The 20,842-nt window shown below is 46.8% G+C and overlaps 1 protein-coding gene across 1 annotated transcript in view; it reads right to left on the bottom strand.

Moving 5' to 3' along the window:
* Positions 1–20,842, bottom strand: part of LOC146194637 (glucose dehydrogenase [FAD, quinone]-like) — a 141,261-nt gene that overhangs the window by 16,114 nt on the left and 104,305 nt on the right. Inside the window, exons 2-7 of the mRNA XM_084596603.1 lie at positions 14,546–14,748; positions 9,487–9,676; positions 8,748–8,879; positions 8,392–8,522; positions 7,865–8,032; positions 3,968–4,112 (exon numbers count right to left, since the gene is read on the bottom strand). Coding sequence (XP_084452729.1) covers positions 3,968–4,112; positions 7,865–8,032; positions 8,392–8,522; positions 8,748–8,879; positions 9,487–9,676; positions 14,546–14,748 — 969 coding nt within the window. The remainder of the gene's footprint in view (positions 1–3,967; positions 4,113–7,864; positions 8,033–8,391; positions 8,523–8,747; positions 8,880–9,486; positions 9,677–14,545; positions 14,749–20,842) is intronic.

The following is a 20,842-nucleotide window of genomic DNA, read 5'->3' as shown; positions in this document are numbered from 1 at the left end:
TCTTGTGTTTGTGTTTGTTGCGCCACATTTCTGAATATGGTGAGAGGGGCTGGGGGTGTATATTCTCTTCGTTTGTTCCGGTAGTGCAAGAGAAAATCATGGAAGGAGAGCAGGCGCTTTCTGGTTTGTAGAGTTGGCTATATTCCTCAAGGCCGGAATGTAAGACCTCGGGCTAGGGAATTGAACTTCTCGTTGCCATCGAGGCCGGCATGTTCTGGCATCCAGATGAGGCTTACAGGGTGCCGGAGCTGCCAGAAGTGTAATATGCGAGCAGTGGGGCGGGATATATAGCCGTTGGCATTATTTATAACCGCAGATTTCGAATCAGGGATAATTTTTGTGGCAGATGTAGAGATGAGAGCAAGCGCGATTGCTGCCTCCTCTGCCTCCGTGGTGGAATTGGTGATTATAGAGCTGGAAGTAAGCAGCTTTGCTTACTTGTCGCTACAGCCAGGACCATACGGGAGCCTGACGTATATTCTGCTGCGTCCACGCTAACTACATCTTGGTCCTCGCTATATTGTCTGTGAAGGGCGTGAGCCCAAGCTATTCTGCGGCCTTGGTGTCGCTCAGGGTGCATGCTTTTAGGGATGGGGGGTATGATGAGGTTAGAGCGGAGGTTAGGAGAAAGGGGGGCACTGTCAATGGGCTGTGAACTGGGCTAAGGTTTAAGTGCGATAATAAAGTGCGGCTAGCCGCCGAGTTGGATAGGCGGGATATTTGTGCCGTTAATGTGCCGTTCCTCGAAAGTGTTGTGCACACCGAGTTTAAGGAGCCAGGCATTAGATGAGCTGGGGTGAAGATGTAAAGCCGTTTTTGTGCAACTTCGTAGGAGCGCTTTCACTCGGTCTCTCTCCTTTTGTTTGAGGGAGAGGTATGGGAGGGCATATGTGGCACGGCCTATAATGTAAGCCTGGGTGAGTCGAATTGCGTTTCGCTCGCGTAAGCCTGTCCGGAGGTTGAATATGCGGCAAATCATTTAGGTGGTTTGTTGACTTTGTGCATAAAGAGTCTTTATGACTTCTCCATGCGCACCATGGAAGTGAAGAACTACATACAGCACAATCATTTTGTATACTAGTGGTATCGAGTGGGTATCTAACTTGAGGGAAATAGGCGGACTGCCTGAATCGTATTCCTTGGGACGGTAGAAAAGGGTTCTGATTTTGAATGGGAACAATTTAGGCCACGTTCCCTTTCATAGGTGTTGATGGGGTTCAGTGACAATTTTAGGTGTCCCTCTATTTCGGCATCACTACCGCGGTTAGCCCAGACAGTGATATCGTCGGCGTAAAGGCTGAAATGAATGTCGGGGATTTGAGCTAATTTTTCAGATAGGTACATAAGTGCTATGTTGAATAATATAGGGGAGCGAACGACGCCCTGGGGCGTACCTCGTGCACTTAGCGTGATCTCTTGAAGGCAGTGGTCGCCAAATGTAAGTGTGGATGTGCGCTGGCTGAGGAAGTCTCGGACATAAATATACAACCTGGCGTCGACTGCCTTGGTTGTAAGATCCTGAAGGATTGCTGAATGTGTAACATTATCAAATGCTTTGCTAAGATCCACACTTAGGATGGCTTTGTTGTCATAGGTTTGGCAGTCCAGAATGTGATGTTTTAGCTGTAAGAAGATATCCTGTGTAGAAATGCCAGGACGAAGTCTAAGCATGCAGGTGGACATGAGCTTTTTTCCTTCTAGATATTCACATATTATGGTCTGGAGTACATGCTCAATTAGTTTGCAGACCGAAGAGGTTAGAGAGAGGAGGGTAAGGTTTGAAATTAGCAGACGTTTTCCAGGTTTCGGTGTAAACACAACTTTGACCTCTTCACATTGCGGCGGGAGGGCTCCCCTTTTGCGAGCACTCAGGTATGTGCGACAATTGATTGGGAATCGAGATTTCGGAGTATCTTACTATGTACTCGATCTAGACCGGGAGCTGAAGATGTGTTAAGCCTCTGAAGCTCAGCCTACCCCTCTAATACCGTGATGGATTGGTCGAGAAAGGCATTAGGGGACCCTGTATAGTCGGGGTGTGTTAGAAAAGGGTACTTGGGGAAGTATTGATTTCTTAGTTATTGGAGAAGTTCCGGTGGAGGTGTATCGCACGTATGCATTAGTCTTGTGAGGTTGTCTCGCTGGGTAGTCCTAGTCTTACTAGAGTCTATTAAGTGCCTAAAAAGGTTCAAAGTCTGAGCTACACTCATATTTCCATCTAACTTGTTGCATAGCTATTCCCAATACTGTCGTGAAAAAGTCGCTGCATTGCTCTATATTTCTCTGTTAAGATGAGCGACGCGGCGTCGGTCCTAGCGCCACCGTTTCCAGCATCGTTTTAGGCCTCCTTTAGCCTCCCATAAATGAAAGAGGTGGGAGTCAACCGTGTCGCTTGGGCAGTCATCGGTAGGGGACAAGTTACTGATTGGACATCGCTTTGTAGTTGTTCGGACTATGCGGTGATGTCATCACTGGGGCCCTACAAGCAGGCCGCTCTACACGTTCGGAAAGAATCCCACTTCGTGAAAGTTCAACCTCTGGGAGGCCTACAGGGCAGCTGAATGTTTAAAATTTCTATGATGAAATGATCACTTCCTAGATTCTCTTCTGTATTGCACCAAGACGCGTGAGGGAGACGATGTGCAAAACTAAGGTCTAGTGTAATGTCTCTACAGACACTGGTTCCCGTGCAGGTAGGAAAAGTAGGGTCGGTGAGAAGGGAGTGCCCGGTTTGTTGCGCGGCTAACCAAACGGTATGTCCTTTCGGGGTGTGAAGCGGGTAACCGCAGGCTGTATTTGGGGCGTTAAAATCTCCAACAATGAGTAAGGGACACTAGTTACGCGCTTCGCAAGTGTACATAGCCATTCTTAGTTGCTTTTATGGCACTTAGGGGGACTTTATACATTTAAAATAAAAACACTTCACTCGAGTGTGTTGTGGCACAAGTTCAATTAGAAGGTTATCAATGACTGGAAACGTTGAGGATATGAAACGTTGTGTGGAGCGGTAAATTGTCTGCCGGCATTACATGCGCCGGCCAAGAAGGCCAGTTCTGCATAGAACGTTTGCGAACTTTATTGCGTTCAGTGGAACGCTGGTTGTGTTCGATGCAACGCTCGGCCGCCCACAGCTGCAGTTTAGGAGGCGTTGGCACATCACACGCTCCTTGTCGAACACAGCCAGCGTTCCGTTGAACGCATCATTGTTCACCAGCTTTCTGTAATTTCTTCACAGAAAATGAAATGCGCACTTCCTGTCACTCACGGAATCCAGTTGATATTGTGAGCACTGTGTGGCGCTTCATCCTTCTCACGGGTAAACGTGCCGCTTCATCTTCATCCTGCTCTCTTTGCCAGTGCGGAGTGTGGTGCGCTACAGTGTGCGACCAGGGTTTCGGGTCTCCAATAAAACCTGATCCTCCAAGCCTGACCTTCGCGTTAGCTTACAATATTATTATTATCTCGCGGACAACACAGCAAAACTCAAGCTTACGCATTTTCCAGTTTAGATTCTGCAGTTATATCCAAACATTTATATCGCCACTGCAATGAAAAAATCTGCAGCTGAAAACTGCACTAGCAGCCCTTTCGTATCGCTGTCGAAGAGACAGTATTTTGGGATACAGGACTGCGTGCGAGCTTCTCATAGTATACAGCAGTTTTCTCTAGGGTTACATTTTCCATGCTCTTATGCATTCAATCATCATCTGTTAGGATGACAACAGCTCTACTCGGCAGATGGATGGTAAGGGGGAAGCAAAATCGTGTGATCAATCCTGCACTGTGAACAAAACCCTGCTGCGTCGTAATTTTGATTGGAAACCATGCGCGTGTTCTTCTTTTGGGTATAATTAGAACAATGACAAGTTTTCTATCTCATATCTGGGGTACAGCAACAGCTTTTTTGGCACAAGCCCACTAAACTCTCGGGTATAACCATTACCGTCGCAAGTGCCTGTACGCTTACCGGTGTCGTAGCGGTAGTACTCGATGGCTCCCTTGATACCGGTGAATCCGGAGTTCAAAGTCTCGTTGATGTGCACCAGTGACGCAGGGACCAGTGCATGATCCTGCAAGTTGTGGCCCACAGGCAGGTCGGCCACCACTGGTATCTGCACCACGAAAATTAGAAACGCATAAGCAGCAAATGCATGTAATCTGCCTTATAAAGGATGGAATAATGATACTAGGCTCACTTCTGTCTATTCCGATGCCTTATAGTATACAGAAACGCCACGGCCTACTCGACTAATGATCGCGCCAAAGCATACGTTTTGCAGAGAGACATAGAGAGAGAGATTGGTTAGAGAAAACTCTTTACTGGAACAAATTTAGCCGCTGTTTCAATCTTTGACCCGCTACTGTGTCTGGGAAAGAAATTTGGGGAAAGATAAAAGAGATGTGGTGATATTGATAAAGACCTTAATATACAAATTTTGATAAAGAAGTGTAAATATGGAGTTGGAATTACTAGCTCTCAAAGGATATTCTACAAGGATGAAGTGCAATTTCCTCTAAACCGATCATAATGACCACTGCATCGTGGGAGTACAATAATAAAAAAAAACGCGGAGAAGTTAACTTCTAGAAGAGCAATTACATATAGAAAGGGTAATCAAAAACGATCATAGCCCAACTGTCCTGCCTGCGGCAGGTTGAGGGTCATGATGCCCACTTGAATGAATGTATTCGTATTATGTTCCTTAGGCGCACATTCTTCGACGTAGGCTAAACATAAAAATAAAATATGCTCTTGTGACGCGACTAAGCCGCAGAAGTCTCAGCGAGGGCTGTTCTTGTGCTAAGTCCATAATACAAGTTCTTCGAAATGAAAAATTTCCCATCTGATTTGCGTAGGTCAACAAATATGAAGTAGACGCGCAGCCCTGCTGGTCCCGCCTCTTCAGTATTTTCAATGAATTTTACCGTCTGTTATGCTTCCTTTTGATTTGACATGAATGTCCTTATGCATACGATTCCACTATGTATATTTCTTATTTTCATTTTTTACATGTACGTGCAGATGAACAACCACCGTTAAGGCTTGGTTTGATTTGTGGTGTTTAATGCCCCAAAACAACAAAGATATGATAGGCGCCGCTGTGGAGGACTCCGAACATTGCAACCATCTGGGGTTCTTTAACGTGCAAAGACATAGCACAACACACGGGCGCTTTGAGCCTCCATTGAAAAGCGGTCACCGCGGCCTGTATTCCATCCTGCATCATTTGGCACAGACATTGAGCGCCCTAATTACTGCAGCACCGCCGCGGTTTCGAACACAGTTTATTTCTATTTTCTTACATTTCATTGTTAGAAAAGCAATCCTATTGAAAATTGGCTTATAGGAAAGGAAAGCCAGTATATATATGTCTGTCCAACTACTCCCTGGACACTTGAGCCGACCATAAAGGGAGGAAGGTGGGAGTGAAAGCCCAAAGAGTTGCCGTAATGGAGACCTATGCAGTAATTTCGACCACTGGGGAACCTACAACGGGCACTGACATAAACGAAATATACGGCCATTTTTCCGTTTCTCCTGCATTGCTTATCGGGTTCTAACCCGACCGCCGGCAGCTGAGCTTTGATCGAGACGAAACGAAGAGGCATTCGTGTGGTGCGTGATTTCAGTGCACGTTAAAGATCCACAGCTGATCGCAATTACTACACAGCCCTCCACTACGGCCCCACTTTTTCTATTTCTACTTTCACTCCCACCTTCCTCCCTGCCGTCACGGCACGGTTCAGGTGCGCACAAAAACAAGTGTGACCATAACTGCGCCTTTCCCTTCTTGTGAACCCACTATAAATACGAGAACATTCAATGCCTCATCGTTGTCGGCAAGAGCTGTCGGCAGAGAGCGTCAAACTTTCAAGCGAGATAGTTAAAAAATAAACCTTGTCCCGGGAATCGAACCTCAATTCCTTGGATCCCCAGCCAAGCGCTTTACGAACTGAATCGTCCACTGCTTTTTTTTTTCTTTGTTGCCTGACTTCGGCACAATACACAAAACCACTTACAGGGCACAATGAGCAATCATTAATACAACAATCAGCCAGGTGGGTTGTGGCGTCGTCATGCTAAAATTCTCTTAGGGTCAGTAATGGCTCCAATCTTCCGAGCCACTCGGGAGCTTCAGGAGCAAGTTTCTGAATATCAATATATATATTCATGCCTTCCCGAAAATAGATCCGTGCTGGCCGTGCGTTAGGATCGCAATAGTATCCTGCCATTCTCGAGCGCCAAATACAGTGGAGGGCCATTAGCATAATAAGGTCAAAAGGCACCCCATCCTCATTCTCTACTGGCAAGTACCTAATACCATGCGAGTCTAATGGATATTCCTTTTTTAAAGTCCTTTTTAAAATATCCCAAATGTATACCCCTTCCCAACAATGTAGGAAAATGTGGTCTATAGTTTCTGGCTGTTTACAAATTAAGCAATGCGAACCCCCAGGTAAAAATAAATTCTTCCCTTCCAAGAACTTCTTTACTGGCAGTGTTTCCGTGTGTAACTTAAAGAAAAAAGTGCGTGCATTTGACGGCACCTGCATCGCCTTCACCCGCTTAAGTACGTCGCGTCCTGGTCCTCCACTGTATAAGGCCCTGTACATTGGTATGGGAAGAACTACGTCACACAAATCCTTGTACAGCTTCTTCCTGCTAACATAAGATAAATATTCATAAGAAAATCACACAGACAGGAATCGCACACTAGCGACAACTTCTCTAAAATAACCAAAAATGCGTCCCGATACACTTTCGGTCGAGACAACAAAGTCCGGCAGTGCATTTCCGAGCCTTAATTGGCACACAGTACGCAAAAATGGATCTGTTATGTCGCGAACAAAAAGAAATCTGCTGACAATCTGTCGTAGAAATAAATGCCCCAAACCCAGTCCACCGTCCTTCACCCGCCTAAACAAACTGGTCCGGCTACATCGATCCCATTCTGCCTGCTACCCACACAAAAATGGCAAATATCCGGTGCAGTCTTTGTACGTTGATCCTTGGTCAATGCAACACTTGCATCACGTACCACAGCTTCGACATAGAAAACATATAGCACACTGTGGCCCTGGCGAAAACTGACAATTGTTGCCCTTTCCACCCCTCCACCTTTTCCCGCATGGCTTGAGTCTGTGCCCTCCAGCACGATTGGCTATCGCGAAAGCTCCAGAGGTTAAGCGGCTGGCATATGCGGACGATGTGGCTGTATTCGCAGTGAATCGCGAAGGGGTAATTGAGGCCGTGTCGTCTGTAAAAGAATTCACAAAGATTTCCGGCATTATAGTTAATTGGTCAAAGTCCCTGGGGCTTTGGCACGGAGAATGGCCAACGACGCCAGAGAAGTTCGCAAACATGTCCTGGGTGACAACAACAGTAAAGTACTGGGGGTCCCCACTAGATAGAATCGTCCACTGCTCATCCTAAGTCCCATTGCCTACCGTGAGGATAGTGCGATTGTTGCTGCGACTGAAGGAAGAAGGAAAAGAAAATGCACAGGCCTGCTACTGACTCTGTAACAGCCACCTCCGCTGCTTCGTGCGGACAGAAGAGAAAAAATTAGGGGGTCTCTTAGATGTCTCTTAAGAGGGGAATGGCGAAAGCCTACCCTTCATTTATCATTTGCCGCCCATCGTTAGCCTCTTGTTGGAATTCGTTACAGTGCTATATATAATTGTAAATGGTTGAGTTTGGACGGTACACCATCGCTCCAGTCGCGTGGCGGTCCTTGGCGCGCGTTCAAGTGTGGCATTGCGAAACTACGATTTAAGAAAGTTATACCTCTGCGTAGAGACTGGCTTTCATTGTCACGTGTCCCGACAATTTGCACACAAAACCGGTTGTAGAAAAACTGACCTTCATTTCTTCAAGATGTTCCTTGGGTCCTATTCCAGACAGCATAAGAAGCTTCGGTGAGTTGATCGCTCCTGCAGAGATGATAATTTCCTTTGATGCCCGTACTGTGTGCTTGCGCTCGTTCTTCTTGAAAGAGACGGCGACCGCCCTTTTCCCTTCGAAAAGGATCTGTAAAAATAGACACATGCAGATGAGGGAAACAAGACTCTCTCCTGAATTCTGCGTTCGTCAACCTCAATTGGTTTCTATCTCCCAAAGTCATATAAGGTCCCTGTTTCTGTCGCTGTCGCAGTAAAACCTTATCAACGTTGAACAATAAAGAAGTTTTTTTTTTTCGGAACACCTTTTAAATCAGAATGCATAGCAAAAAATCATCAATTTTGCAAACCTTTTCACTAATAAGCACTTGAGAGAATTTTGTGAAGAAAAATGAGAAAAAAAAATAAATCGAGGATTTAGTTTCCAAACACGGGTTTCAATTGCTGCAGTGTTTCCCAGGCGAGATATAAGAACCTTAGTTTACTTACCTTAGTCACAGTGGAATATAATGACACGTGCAGGTTCTTGCGTCCCTTCTTTCCTGTGATGGGCACTATGAAGCCCTTTGAGGTCGTCCAGCGCTCCTTACCCCGTACCGTAAACTGGTTCGCCATAAAGCCTACAATGCGCCATAACAAATCATGTAAAAATGTATGCGGGGAAATCTCGCGATAGTTAACAGGACCAGGAAAACCAAAGAAAAAAAATAAAGCACGGACAAATAATCTTTGCCACATAAATACAATATCCCCTGCTTTGGTGGGTTTCCGACATCGGGTTTCCACTTCAACAACCTCTTATTCAGTCACTTAATACAGCTGTGAGATATTTATACTTCGCTCACCTGTTTGCCGCGCTCCGTTGTGGTCGTTGATTTCGTACCCCAGCTCCCTACCGGCCTTCAAGAATGCATGAAGAGCTTTTGTCTGGAACTTTGTCGAACTGACCGCCAACTCGCCACCGATACCATGGTATTCTGGGTAACAAAGGTACATTTTAGCTAACGTTAATTTTCACGAACGAAACCTGGCTTGAGTTTCGGTTCACCGTTTTCCCCTTTTGAGGAAACGCTGAAGCAAAACCTTCCTGTTCATTCTGGCAAAACACGAACTCTGTTTTTACTGAAATAAGAGAGGACGTACAGCACATTATTCACCTGCCATCCTACTTAAATTCAACCGACCGCGGCGGTGCGGGGATTTGGGCGTTTGTCTTCTATCCCAAAGATGTCGGATCGAATCCTAGCCTAGTTTACCACTTTTCAATGCAAACGAAAACAAGCCGTTCGTATGCAGTGCGGTGTCAGTGCACGTTAAAGAACCCCAACTGGTCTAAATTTTCGAAGCCGTATACAATAGGGCGTTTCTCATCGCCTGAGTCGCTTTCCGACGATAAACCTCATAAACCAAACCAAACCTTTAAATCTAAAACCACTAATGCAGCGTGTTAAGCCAAATAGAGCATACATGACTGCGCAGCATAGGAATGCCGTTGATATCTGAAGCCCGTACCGGATAATTATATTTCTTACTTTTTTCAGCCAAGTAGAACATGATAAAGCAGTAAATCTATCAATCGCGCACCTTCTTCTATGAGGCTGGAGTTGGTGTTGTCCTCGGATTTTTTGAAATACGGCAGCACTTCGTCGTACGACCACCCCGTGGCTCCACCTCTGGCCCAGTTGTCGTAATCGCGCCGATTTCCCCGGTTGTAGATCATGTAGTTGAGCACACTTCCGCCGCCTAGCACCTTGCCTTGCGTCCACATATCTCTCTGCAAAGGAATATTCATACGTAGTGTTCCGAGAACATGAAGAACATGAGAACATTCGTGAGTAAGAGAATGGCGTGGGGGGGGGGGAGGGGGGGCTATATGGTGAAATTCGCGCATCTTCAAAATTGTGCGACTAAAACAGACAGAACAGAGTCTTTATTTGTGTACGTTTGTAGGCACTCAGTTTTCGCACGTCGGACACTGAGGATAACGTTACTACGAGGGGGACGCAGAAACTACGTTATGTCTATATATTGTTGTCCTGGTCCGCCTTGCCCACTTATTTTGTTTTTGCGGTTCTTTCTCTCGCTCTTTCCTCTCTCTCTCTCGCTCTCTGCAGTTCCTTTCAGCATGCTCTTGATTTTCCTTCACTTTCCGCCCTTAATTGTATGAGTAGCCTCGAGAGGAGGCGAATTTTGTCCTCCGGTGACACGGAGGTGTCGCGCTCCCCCTCCCTCCCCTAAAAATAATTTGCTGAGCACTTCTTCGTTTCAGCAACTCGGTTTGACGGCCTGTTATTGTAATGAAAAGCGGAAACTCTTACAAAAAGCAAGTAAGCATACAGGCGTGGCACCTTTTCGAGCTGCGCTCCCCGCTCGATTCCTTCCATCTACTCTCAGCGCGTACTATTTTGTACACCCCTTTAACACTGGGAGGGCAACTAGGAATTAAATTTAAAGCGGACCAGCGAAAACAAAATGGGTCATATAATAAAATACTTGTCCACGTTTTACTGTGTGTATTGCAAGCAAAACTTCGGAGGGGAGGGACAGGCCATATGTAAGGTGGCTGTTATGGAAATAAGAACATGAAAATAACTTGGAATGACACCGCGAAGATCGTTCAAGTTGACTTTCTTCAGCCGTTTTCCGCAAAGTTGAGCAAACAAACAAAATTGAGAAATAAAGCGTATGAAAGCCCGCAAAAATATGAATAGACTAGGTATACAAAGCGTAATGTTACCGCATTCACCGCTCCCCTATTGTTTTTTCTCTTCGCCACCAAGCTCCCCATCTCGAGCAAGCGGAATAAACGTTTGTCGAGCAAAGGCACCCGACTCCTGCTCGTCCACATCTTTGCGCCGTTTTACATTTTGGAGCATAAACCAGTTCGAGTTAGTCAACGTGTACGGGCTGAGCGAGAGATGAATGGGAGCAAAAGAGTGGAGCATGCTTATTCCGCGCATACGAATCAGAGCAATAAGGATGTGCCATCAACAACGACAACTACGGGGAGGGAGCTTTTCAGCGCGCGAATAGCACCTCCAAAAGCTCCCCCCCCCCACACACACACACACCCGCCCCGCGCACACAAAGCACACACACAAGAACGAGAAGACATACACTTGAAAAATTTAAGTGCGCGGCCGTTGCGTGCGCTTCCTGCTGCGCCGGGCGCCCACTCACCGTACCCGGTCGTCAGAAAGAGAAAGACGGGTAAACAAGTAAAAACAAAGTCTGCTGAGAGAGAAAGGAGGACCAAGATGGCAATACGTATCGTTATGTAGGCTCTATGTCACCATTGTTGTCACATGATTCTACGCGTCCGACGTGCAGAAAATGTTCTTTCAAAGATGAATTCATTACCAGGCATTTGATTCAGGACGCCGACTTTAAAGACCCAATGTTTAGGCACAAAACTAAATGTCAACAGTGCCAAATTGAACATAGGCGGAAGGCGTACACAACGCTTGGACTCCAGTCAGAATCCGTGACATAAGCAAGGATCCCGTTAGATAAGCCCTTTCTTACGCATGCCATCAACCTTCACGTCTTAGTAACAAAACATAATCAGATTCTTTAGTGCTGCCCTTAATGGTGAGAGCTCTCGACTACTGATCGCAAGGACATGGTTTCGATTTCGGCCGCGGTGCCTGCGTTTCGGTGGAGACGAAACGCAAAGCGCCCGTGTAATGCGCGATGTCAGCGCGCGTCGAGGAACCCCAGGTGGTCGCAATTTCCGCAGCCCTCCCCTAAGGCACCCATTAAAGCCGATGTTGCGTTGGGAAATTGAAAAATCTTCAGTTCAGTTCAGTTCAGTTCAGTCGTTCAGTCGTATCCGACTCTTCGTGACCCTATAAACCATATCCCGCCACGCTTTTCGGTCTCTCACTATCTTCCTTACATCACATAACTTCATCTGCAGCGCCTCGAGGATGCCATCTAACCATCGCGTTCGCTGCCTACCCCTTCTCCGGTGACCTTCAACCTTTCCCTACATCAAACCTTTCTCCAGCGACTCCTCTCTTGTCATCAGATGACCAAAGTAGCTGAGGTTTAACTTTAGAATTTGACCCTCCAATGAGCAGTCAGGGTTTATGGTGACAATATCTACTGATTTGATCTTCTGATCGTCCAAGGATCTCTCAAGAGTCTCCGCCAGCACAACAATTCAAACGCGTCAATTCTTCGGCGGTCAGCCTTCTTCACAGTCCAACTCTCGCATCCGTACATCACAAATGGAAAGACCATAGCACGAGTTATGCGGATCTTGGTTGGCAGTGTAATGTATCTGCTCTTTACTAGGTGGTCTAGGCTAGCAATGGCTCTCTTTCCTAGAAGCAGGCGTCTCCTAATTTCATGGGTGCAGTCTCCTTCCGGGGTAATCTTGGAGCCCAAGAAGAGAAAATCTGACACAGCTTCCATTTCTTGTCCCTTGATGTTCCAGGACTTGATAGCGCAAGACGCCATGATCTTTGTCTTTTTAATGTTTAGTTTAAGCCCAAACTTCTCACTCTCTTCTTGTACGCGCATCAAAAGTCTCTTGAGTTCCACTTCACTTTCTGCCATTAAAGTGGTATCATCCGCATGTCTAAGGTTGTTGATACGTTTCCCAGCAATCTTCACTCCAGCTGTAGACTCATACAGACCGGCCTTCCTCATGACGCACTCAGCATATAGGTTAAATAGGCAGGGCGACAGTATGCAGCCTTGTCTTACTCCTTAGCGACCTAATTATTCAGTGAAGCATCACGATTGGCACGGGTCATTATACCGCCGCTATCGAATGAAAACAGTGATGTATATAAATCAGGAATACTGCCGGTCCACAAAAAAATAGCATGCAGCCAGTTAGGCGCACTGCCACTTTGTCACCAGCATCTATGGTAGGTATGTTTCGGGTGCCGACGAAGCTGTCGCGAAATATGATGCACTGGATAGTGAGAGCGAGCGCTTTGAAACATCTCCGGTAAACAGCAAAGCAAAATAAAATTCAAACAGAGTAACTCCATTGAAACCGACACACAGCTCAAATGATTTCACGTCAGACTCAAGCAACGACGCTACATGCGCGCGGGTTATTCCGTGTCAAGCCTGCAGAATATGAATGGTAGCATAGTCTGTTTATATTTCCTGTTTGGACTGGGGTGGTGGAAGGGGGGGGGGGCGCTTCCTATTTCGTCTAAAATTTCATATCGTTTTCTTCTTCTTGCTGGTTAGTAGTATTTCCAGCAAATTCATCTGGGAGTTTTGAGCTCGTTACTACATTTGATACTGCTGGCGGTTGTGACCGATCTTTATCAGATCCCCAGAAACTTCATAGCTAACAACAAAATTGTGCTTTTTCGAGGTTTTCATTCGTATCGCCGTGTTTGAGAGGATGGTGATAAGCAATTATCCCTCATTATTTTGTACATATATTCTTGCGGTCAGGAATGTTTATATTCCATCTTCTTTCGGCGAGCATTCTGGTTTCCGGAAAGCGGGTGCAGAAGGAGACCCACTTAACGTCACCAGTGACGGGTTATGAGGAATAACCAGTTCATTGCTAAGTGAGTATTCCCAGTCTTTAATTCTCTTGCTACTGAAGGAATATTACCACATCACATAAGGAAACAGTTTTGACAGGCGCAACAATTTTGGCGACTCAATTTCTGCCTTTACTTACTTTACAAGCATACTGAGTTTCTGAGACCACTGCCACAGGGTCTCTATACTTTTTGTCCAACTATAGATCCTAACATAAAGGGTAAACTGAACACAGCCATTTTGAGAGGGCGGTAACGTCATGTCTAGGCGCCGCAGCGAAACGAGAACTCTTGAGCTCCAAACAAGGCGACCACAGATATACGTAGCGTTCTAACTGTTACGTTTCTTGAAAGCTTTTTTTTGTTGTTGTTGTTGACAGGCCGCTCGTAAACGTGTCCAAATGGTATCTGAGCCTTAAACTAATGTTTTGTTTTACATCTCGCGATAGCAGGGGCAATCAAGCCTCCCCAACTGAAAGAAATGGTTCCGTTATGTACAATGGTACATTTTAAGCAAGAACACGTACTGTGGCTGCGAATTATTAGGTTTGACTTTTCAAGCTCATATCATGTGCTAGCTACTCAGTACGCTATATGTTTAACCTTCTGGTGTTTGCAAAAACCAACCACAGATGCCACCTGACAAACAAGCGGCATGCCGCAAGTGAAGTAAACACGCCCCATTTGCGTTGACTACTTTGTTTTCATTTTTGTTTCAGCAGGGCAGGAGAAATAAGAGAAATTGGCATCACATCAGCCGAGTTGGAGCGAAGGGCATATGTCATTTTTCTAACAACCGTCACTGGTGTTGCTTATGAACCGGAATGGGAAGGCGGTGACGGTTGCTACAAAAATGGCCTTTTCTCGTACCTGCAGATGGGCTGATCTAATAATAAGTTCTACTTGTTCCTTGCCGAAAGAAAACGGTAATAGGCGTGAATTTTACGCATTTCCACATTTTCGGCATGCCGCCTGTTGGTTAGGTGGCAGCGGGCAAGAAAATAAGGACGTCCTCTAGTTTTACCATCTGGAAAGGCAAACTACACAAAGCTGGTGCTTTTACGTTACACATTTTAAAATTTTTGAAGTTTCAATTTGCGCACAATCCGGTTTGCGCCCACCTGTTTCACAGTAGCAAAGCCGCAATTCTCCTGAGACTCGGTGTAGAATGCCCAGTCGTTGTCGGCGTGCTGGTTCATAGTGGTGAACAACGGTATGTCCGTCACTGTGTCCTCCAAGCCTCCAGCCTCAAGCAGCAGCACCCTCGTCGACGGGTCCTTGGAGAGCCGGTTTGCGAGCACCGAGCCGGCCGAACCGCCACCCACTGCGACACATGAAGCAGGGAAGCGTCATATTCAGCAGGTCAAACTATAGAGCGGCTGGTGAAATTATGCGACATTTTGCGTGCTAAGGCGTGGCTGGATCTCCCAAGCCCTGCTAGTGCTTTATTCATGTATTTAATCATTGAATTTCAATAATAAGGCCCGGAGACATTACAGAGAGGAAGGGCACAAAAAACTATCGGTAGTCCTTGATCTTTTCGGTACCAGTTATGGCATTGTTAGAATTAGGAGAGAATTAGGAGGAATTAGAGAATTAGGAGGTTGTTCAAATAACGTGCAGTTCGAGGAATGAATGAATTCGTGCAAAATGAGATTTCGGGAGTACAGGATCCCTACCTTGAACATGTTATCACTGCGTGAGGATAGGTTAGATGAAGGAAGCAGAATATGGTTACTATATTAAATCAATTAGACAAGACATAAGCGAAAATATTTGATGCCAAATCAACGCTCAACCTATAATATTCCACTGCAGGAATACATGAGTGCCGGGCTACATTCTGTTGGCATAAACAAAACACAAATTGCGAGGGAACTTAATTTTAGTCGCGCGTGTGCTCGTGTGCTGTCCCGTAGGGCAGCGAGTAGCGGCACGTGATAAAAAAGTAGCGCATATAGTTCATGCTCCTTACATCGACATACATTGCAAAGATGTAAACATTACAAGGTACATTTCTGGAAGCGGCTTCAGGGTTATTTCCAATAACCACAGGTAATAGTGCCTTAGCAACATTGGTGGCAGTTGGCGAGTGGAATATGCAAAACAAAACAAAAAGGTCGTCCCACCCCGAGCACCTGGTTAGCAGAGTATAACGCTGCTTTTTTTGGGGCATGTGCCGCCAGCGGGTGCTGTCAATGCGATACAGAATTGAGGTGCGTGGAAGCTGCGCCAGATGGCGCCGCTAATAAAATAAGCGCCCTTAAATGCGCATTAACGGCAATCTTTAGTGGCTAGATAGCAGTTCACGATCTACTTTCATAATGTCGTTATATAAGGTAGTAAATTATAGGCTGTTCACAGATCGTGGTATTTACTTGGCATTATTTCGAATTAATACTCACTGAAAAAACCACCATATCACAGCATCCTATGGTAATAACCGCACTGGTGCACGGAACACTGACGGACAGTAAGAGGTGAAACTGCAGACGCTAGATGTATTCCTGAATTATTTGCGGTACAAAGAACTGGAACGCAAATAGTTGACTAGTGTGCTCTGTGTTACGCGTTTCTCCACAGCCGAAACACGGACCCTTTGCTGCAGCGACCTTAGTTGCTATAGTCCTTATCGCAGAGCGGCGAAAGTGTCACTCACACTGTGAAGCATACCGAAGACGCGTTTGTCAGAACTCGAAATTTCTACAGATGACCACATCAGACGTGTCTCTTATTGCAAGTCGCATGATCCTGCACTTGTGTTGTTGCAAAAGTATTTTTATAGGAACTAAAACCTATCAAAATCAGATAGCACCGAAACATACAGAGCAGGAGTGACGCGAATATCAGTGGGTGTCCCCTTGCTCCAAGAAGTCCAAGGAAGGTAATTGTATGCCACTCTCGTAACATTTTTAACACAAGGCTTCCTGTCAACGATGGTTACACTGCGAAATGTTTTCATTCACATGGAATTTACCAGGTAAAATGTGACGAACTGTTGAGTTTGTTTTTATTCTGGAAATTTAACCAAATGCTCCTCTTTATTCGGGATCAGCAATTTTTCAAAGAAAACCAAGGATCTTAAAGATATCACAAACGGTCGTTTCCATCGAACTACTTCGATGTAGATTGCACAGCCCCAGAAATAAAGGTGAACAAAAATTGCAGTACTTGATCTCTGGTAAACTATCTCACTATCTGGGCGTTTAAATCAGACTTAGGGTAACAGCGTGAACAACATAGACAAAGAAATGAGACAACAGAGCGCTGACTAGCAATTGAATCTCTATCCAGGAGGTACAACATTTATGCGCTTACTAAAACAAATACAAGAATACTTCCCCATCCCCCTTCCCGCTGCGGTGGGGCTGTGGTTACGGCTTTCGACTGCAGTGATGCGGGATACTGGATGCGAGACCTACCGCGGCGGCCGCTTTTTTATGTAGGCGAAAAGCCAGGCGCCCGTGGGGTGGTTACGCTATGTCTGTGCACGTTAAAGAACCCACGGTGGTTGAAATTTTCGGAGTCCTCCATTACGGCGTCTCCATTGCCTGACGTGGTTAGGGCCGTTATAAGCATAATAAGCATAATAAGCATAAACCATCGGTTAGGGTTGGCAAAATGGGGTTTTTTGGCTAATATCGGAGTTCACCAGGTAGAATTGTCTGTTAATGCGCACGTAATAATAGACTGTGGATGATGCGAAACCGTGGACAAAAATATGAATTCAAAACGTGATGCCTCGTCCGCGTATGCGAACCTTAGTGCGGCGTAGTAGAGCTCTTTTCAGAGCAAGTGCGACTGTTACAGCACCTTTTCTTACAAACCAATGTACAGGTGCGAATAAAAGTAAACGGAGCACGCTTTTTCGTTCAAAATGAAATTACGCCTTCTGCACTGGAGAGAAGAAAACAATATTTGTCGAAGTGAAACGGCGCTAGCGTCTACTACCGGATCGCGCATACCACGATTGTCAGTTTTATGCAACCTGAGAAAAAACGCGATTAGCGTGCTCCGTTTACTTTTGTAAACACTGATTATTTTGCTTTCCCTTATGGCGTGGTTCAAACGCCACAAAGTGTGGCACATACATCGTGTTTCCTCTCTGTAAACAATTTTCCAGTGAGAAAGCATCATTACGTTAAGTGAAAATATAATATTAATCAGAGAATATGGCAATTAATAATATTAATATTGTCGAGAGACGACGACGATAGAGTGCGTGCCCGCGTGTGGAATGTGGAGCACAACGAAGTGTTTGTGATTCGTGCTGGGCGCCGCTGGCCTGAAATTGTTCGTCTGCTAAGCTACCCCTTTGTAAATATCTGTAAATACATTCGTGTATCTATGTTATATTATTGGTTGTAGGTGCGGGGTAGCCTACAGCAAGCATGGAACTCCGCAGCGGTCTTAGACGACCCGGCTCTTTAGCCATGCCCCAGCGACGAGGCCGCAACATCGGCGTCCCTCACCCCGGCTTTCGTCTTTGCCCACCGGCGTGGTCACGGAACCTTCAATGGAGTGGACGGTGCTGATGTGGAGGACTGGCTCGTCATGTACGAGCGCGTGAGCGTACACAACAGGTGGGACCCGACCAGGAAGTTGGCTAACGTCATTTTCTACCTGACGGGCAATGAAAGGGTCTGGTTCGATACATACGAGGAGGAACTAACCAGTTGCGACCTCTGCAAACGGAAACTTTCTGACTTATTTGGTCAGCCGATTGGACGTCCCCTAGCCGCGCAGAAGGAGCTTGCGTGCCGAAACAAATCGTCCACAGAATCGTATGTGACCCCACAATGTCGGAGAGTGCTAAAGTTGGCCATTTAGTAAAGGGAATAGCAGATGACGCTTTCAACTTACTCGTGTACAAGGACTGTGAAACGGTTGACGCGATCCTAAAAGAACGCCGCCGGTTTGAACAACAGAAACGCCGCCGTATTTCCTATCAGTTCACACGGCTGCTGAACACGGTTACTGCGTCGTCCTGCGTGGACTCAACCCCACCTTGCCCTCTGCCAACATCCGACAGCCTGACAAGTCTTGTACGCCGGGAGCTTGAAGCAGTGTCTCCCACAGTTTCCCAACTATCGGTACCGGACAGTGCCCCTACAGTATCCCTTATACAGGCTGTTCTCCGGCAAGCATCCGCGAATTTCGAGAATAAACCTGCATGCTCCATTAGCTCTCCAGATGCTCGCCTTGTGTCCCCGGTACTTTGTTCTGGAAGTCCGTACTACTCTCACCAAAGCGGCAAACCAGATGCGTGGCGAACACCTGACAACAGGCCTTTCTGCTTTAATTGCTCCCGAGTCGGTCAGATCACTCGACATTGCCGAACTCGTCCACCATCGACCTATCGCCGCTACCCGGATCATGTCTATTCCCGCCGCTCTTCATCGCCCTCTGAACAGCAATTCGCAAGCTCCGACACTCAGACTCTGCCCACTAGTCGTTCGTCGGCGCCCTACCGCCGTCGTTCTCCGTCGCCCCGATCTCGCCGCCCATCATCTCCTGACCCGTCTCAATGTCGTTTGGAAAACTGATGGCCGCAGCGTCTGGAAGTGATGCTGCTCTGACAACCCGACTCGAAAACCTTCAACTTCTCCAGGCCCGACAGAACATGCTTAGCGTCGACGTGGACGGGATCACTCTTACAGTTCTGATAGACATGGGAGTGAACGGCCGTTATGAACTCCCGTCTCCGTCATCGCCTAAGGAAAGTGCTCATTCCTGCCCCCTCAGCTGTTGTCCGTGTCGCTTATGGTGGCACTTCTGCTGTCATTGTAATGTGTACAGCTCGTGTGTCAATAGCCGGCCGTCATACTTCTGTTCTATTCCTTGTCCTTGAACACTGCCCTCATTACCTAATCCTCGGCCTTGACTTTCTCTCTGAACATTCTGCCCTCATTGACTGTGCCACAAGTGTTGTTCAGCTCTACCTACCTTTTACGGAAGAGCCGCCGGATCCAACTGTGCACCACCTATGTACTGTCAGATTTCTCCGCCTGGATCCCGAAGCCGTCACCTTTGTATTGTTCTCGTCCGTCCCACCAGTCCCCGATGGCCAGTACATCATTACTCCAGCCCTTGATGTACCTCTCGCACGGAACGTTGCCCTTGCGCATACAGGGGAAACTATGTCTGCCAATCAAGTGTCTCTTCCGGTCTTCAACTTAGCATCGCAGGTTAAGACTCTTCCCCAAGGCATGTCTTTCGCCACGCTGTGTCCTGCTTCTGAATGCGTTGTATCAGCTGTTACAGGTTGTGTACCCCCGTCGGTGATCCGCCACGTGTCAGACGTCACACCATCTGACGAATACATAAATTTGATTGCTCCTGAACTTTTACCAGCACAAACTCACGATCTCAGACGTCTTCCTCCCTCTTTTCGCGACAACTTTGACCTTGATAACCGTCCTTTGTGTGGGACCTCGGTGTTTCCTCATAAACACCGGTGACGCTGCTCCCATTCACAGACGTCCGTATAGAGTGTCCAGTACAGAACGCAACATTATTCAGCTGGAGGTGGACAAGATGCTTACTAAAAACATCATAGAAACCTCGTCGAGCCCGTGGGCCTCACACGTTGTCCTTGATAAAAAGAAGGACGGGAGTTGGCGCTTCTGCATTGATTACCGGCACCTCAACAGTATCACGAAAAAGAACGTGTATCCTCTCCGAAGAATCGATGACGCTTAGGATTGCCTTCAGGGAAGCCAAATGTTTCTCTTCCATCGAACTTCGATCCGCGTATTGGCAAACTGCTGGCGATGACAAAGAGCGTGAAAGGACCGCATTCGTCCCACCGGACCGACTATACCAGTTTAAAGTAATGCCGTTCGGCCTCTGCAATGCTCCAGCTACCTTCGAACGAATGATGGACTCCTTGCTTTGAGGCTTCAAATGCACTGCATGCCTGTGTTACCTCGACGAAGTTGTAGTTTTTCCTCCACATTTTCTGCGCACCTCGAAAGACTGACGAGCATTCTTTCCCTCTTCCGTAGAGCCAGGTTGCAGCTCAACTCGTCGAAGTGCCAATTCGGACGCCGCCAACGCACAATCCTTGGGCATCTTGTCGATGCTTCTGGTGTCCGTCCAAATCCTGCTGTCACGAAATTGGCGCACATTTTTATCAAGCCGGCGCGGCTCGAAGCCCGCGCGGCACCGCATCGAAGGATCTACGACGTTCGGAACAAGTTACCTTCCCCGCGCGAGAGAGCGAGTAGCTTTCTACGCGTCGGCGTCACCCACTTTCTGATCACCCGGCGACGACGGTGATTCATCAGTCCGGAAGATGCCGGCTGTCTCCAGAATTTTCTGTGACGCTTGACCAATGAAGATGCGCGGCTCAACGGGAGGAAAAGGGAAAGCTTCAACGAGCGAAGCTAAATGTGTGTGCGAGCTAGCCTTGGCGC

The sequence above is a fragment of the Amblyomma maculatum genome, chromosome 3 (assembly GCF_055883805.1).
Source record: "Amblyomma maculatum isolate TAMU_Amacu chromosome 3, ASM5588380v1, whole genome shotgun sequence".
In the NCBI taxonomy this organism is placed as follows: domain Eukaryota; kingdom Metazoa; phylum Arthropoda; class Arachnida; order Ixodida; family Ixodidae; genus Amblyomma; species Amblyomma maculatum.
The sequence above is the reverse complement of the archived record's forward strand: the minus strand, read 5'-3'. Positions and strand labels throughout refer to the sequence as shown.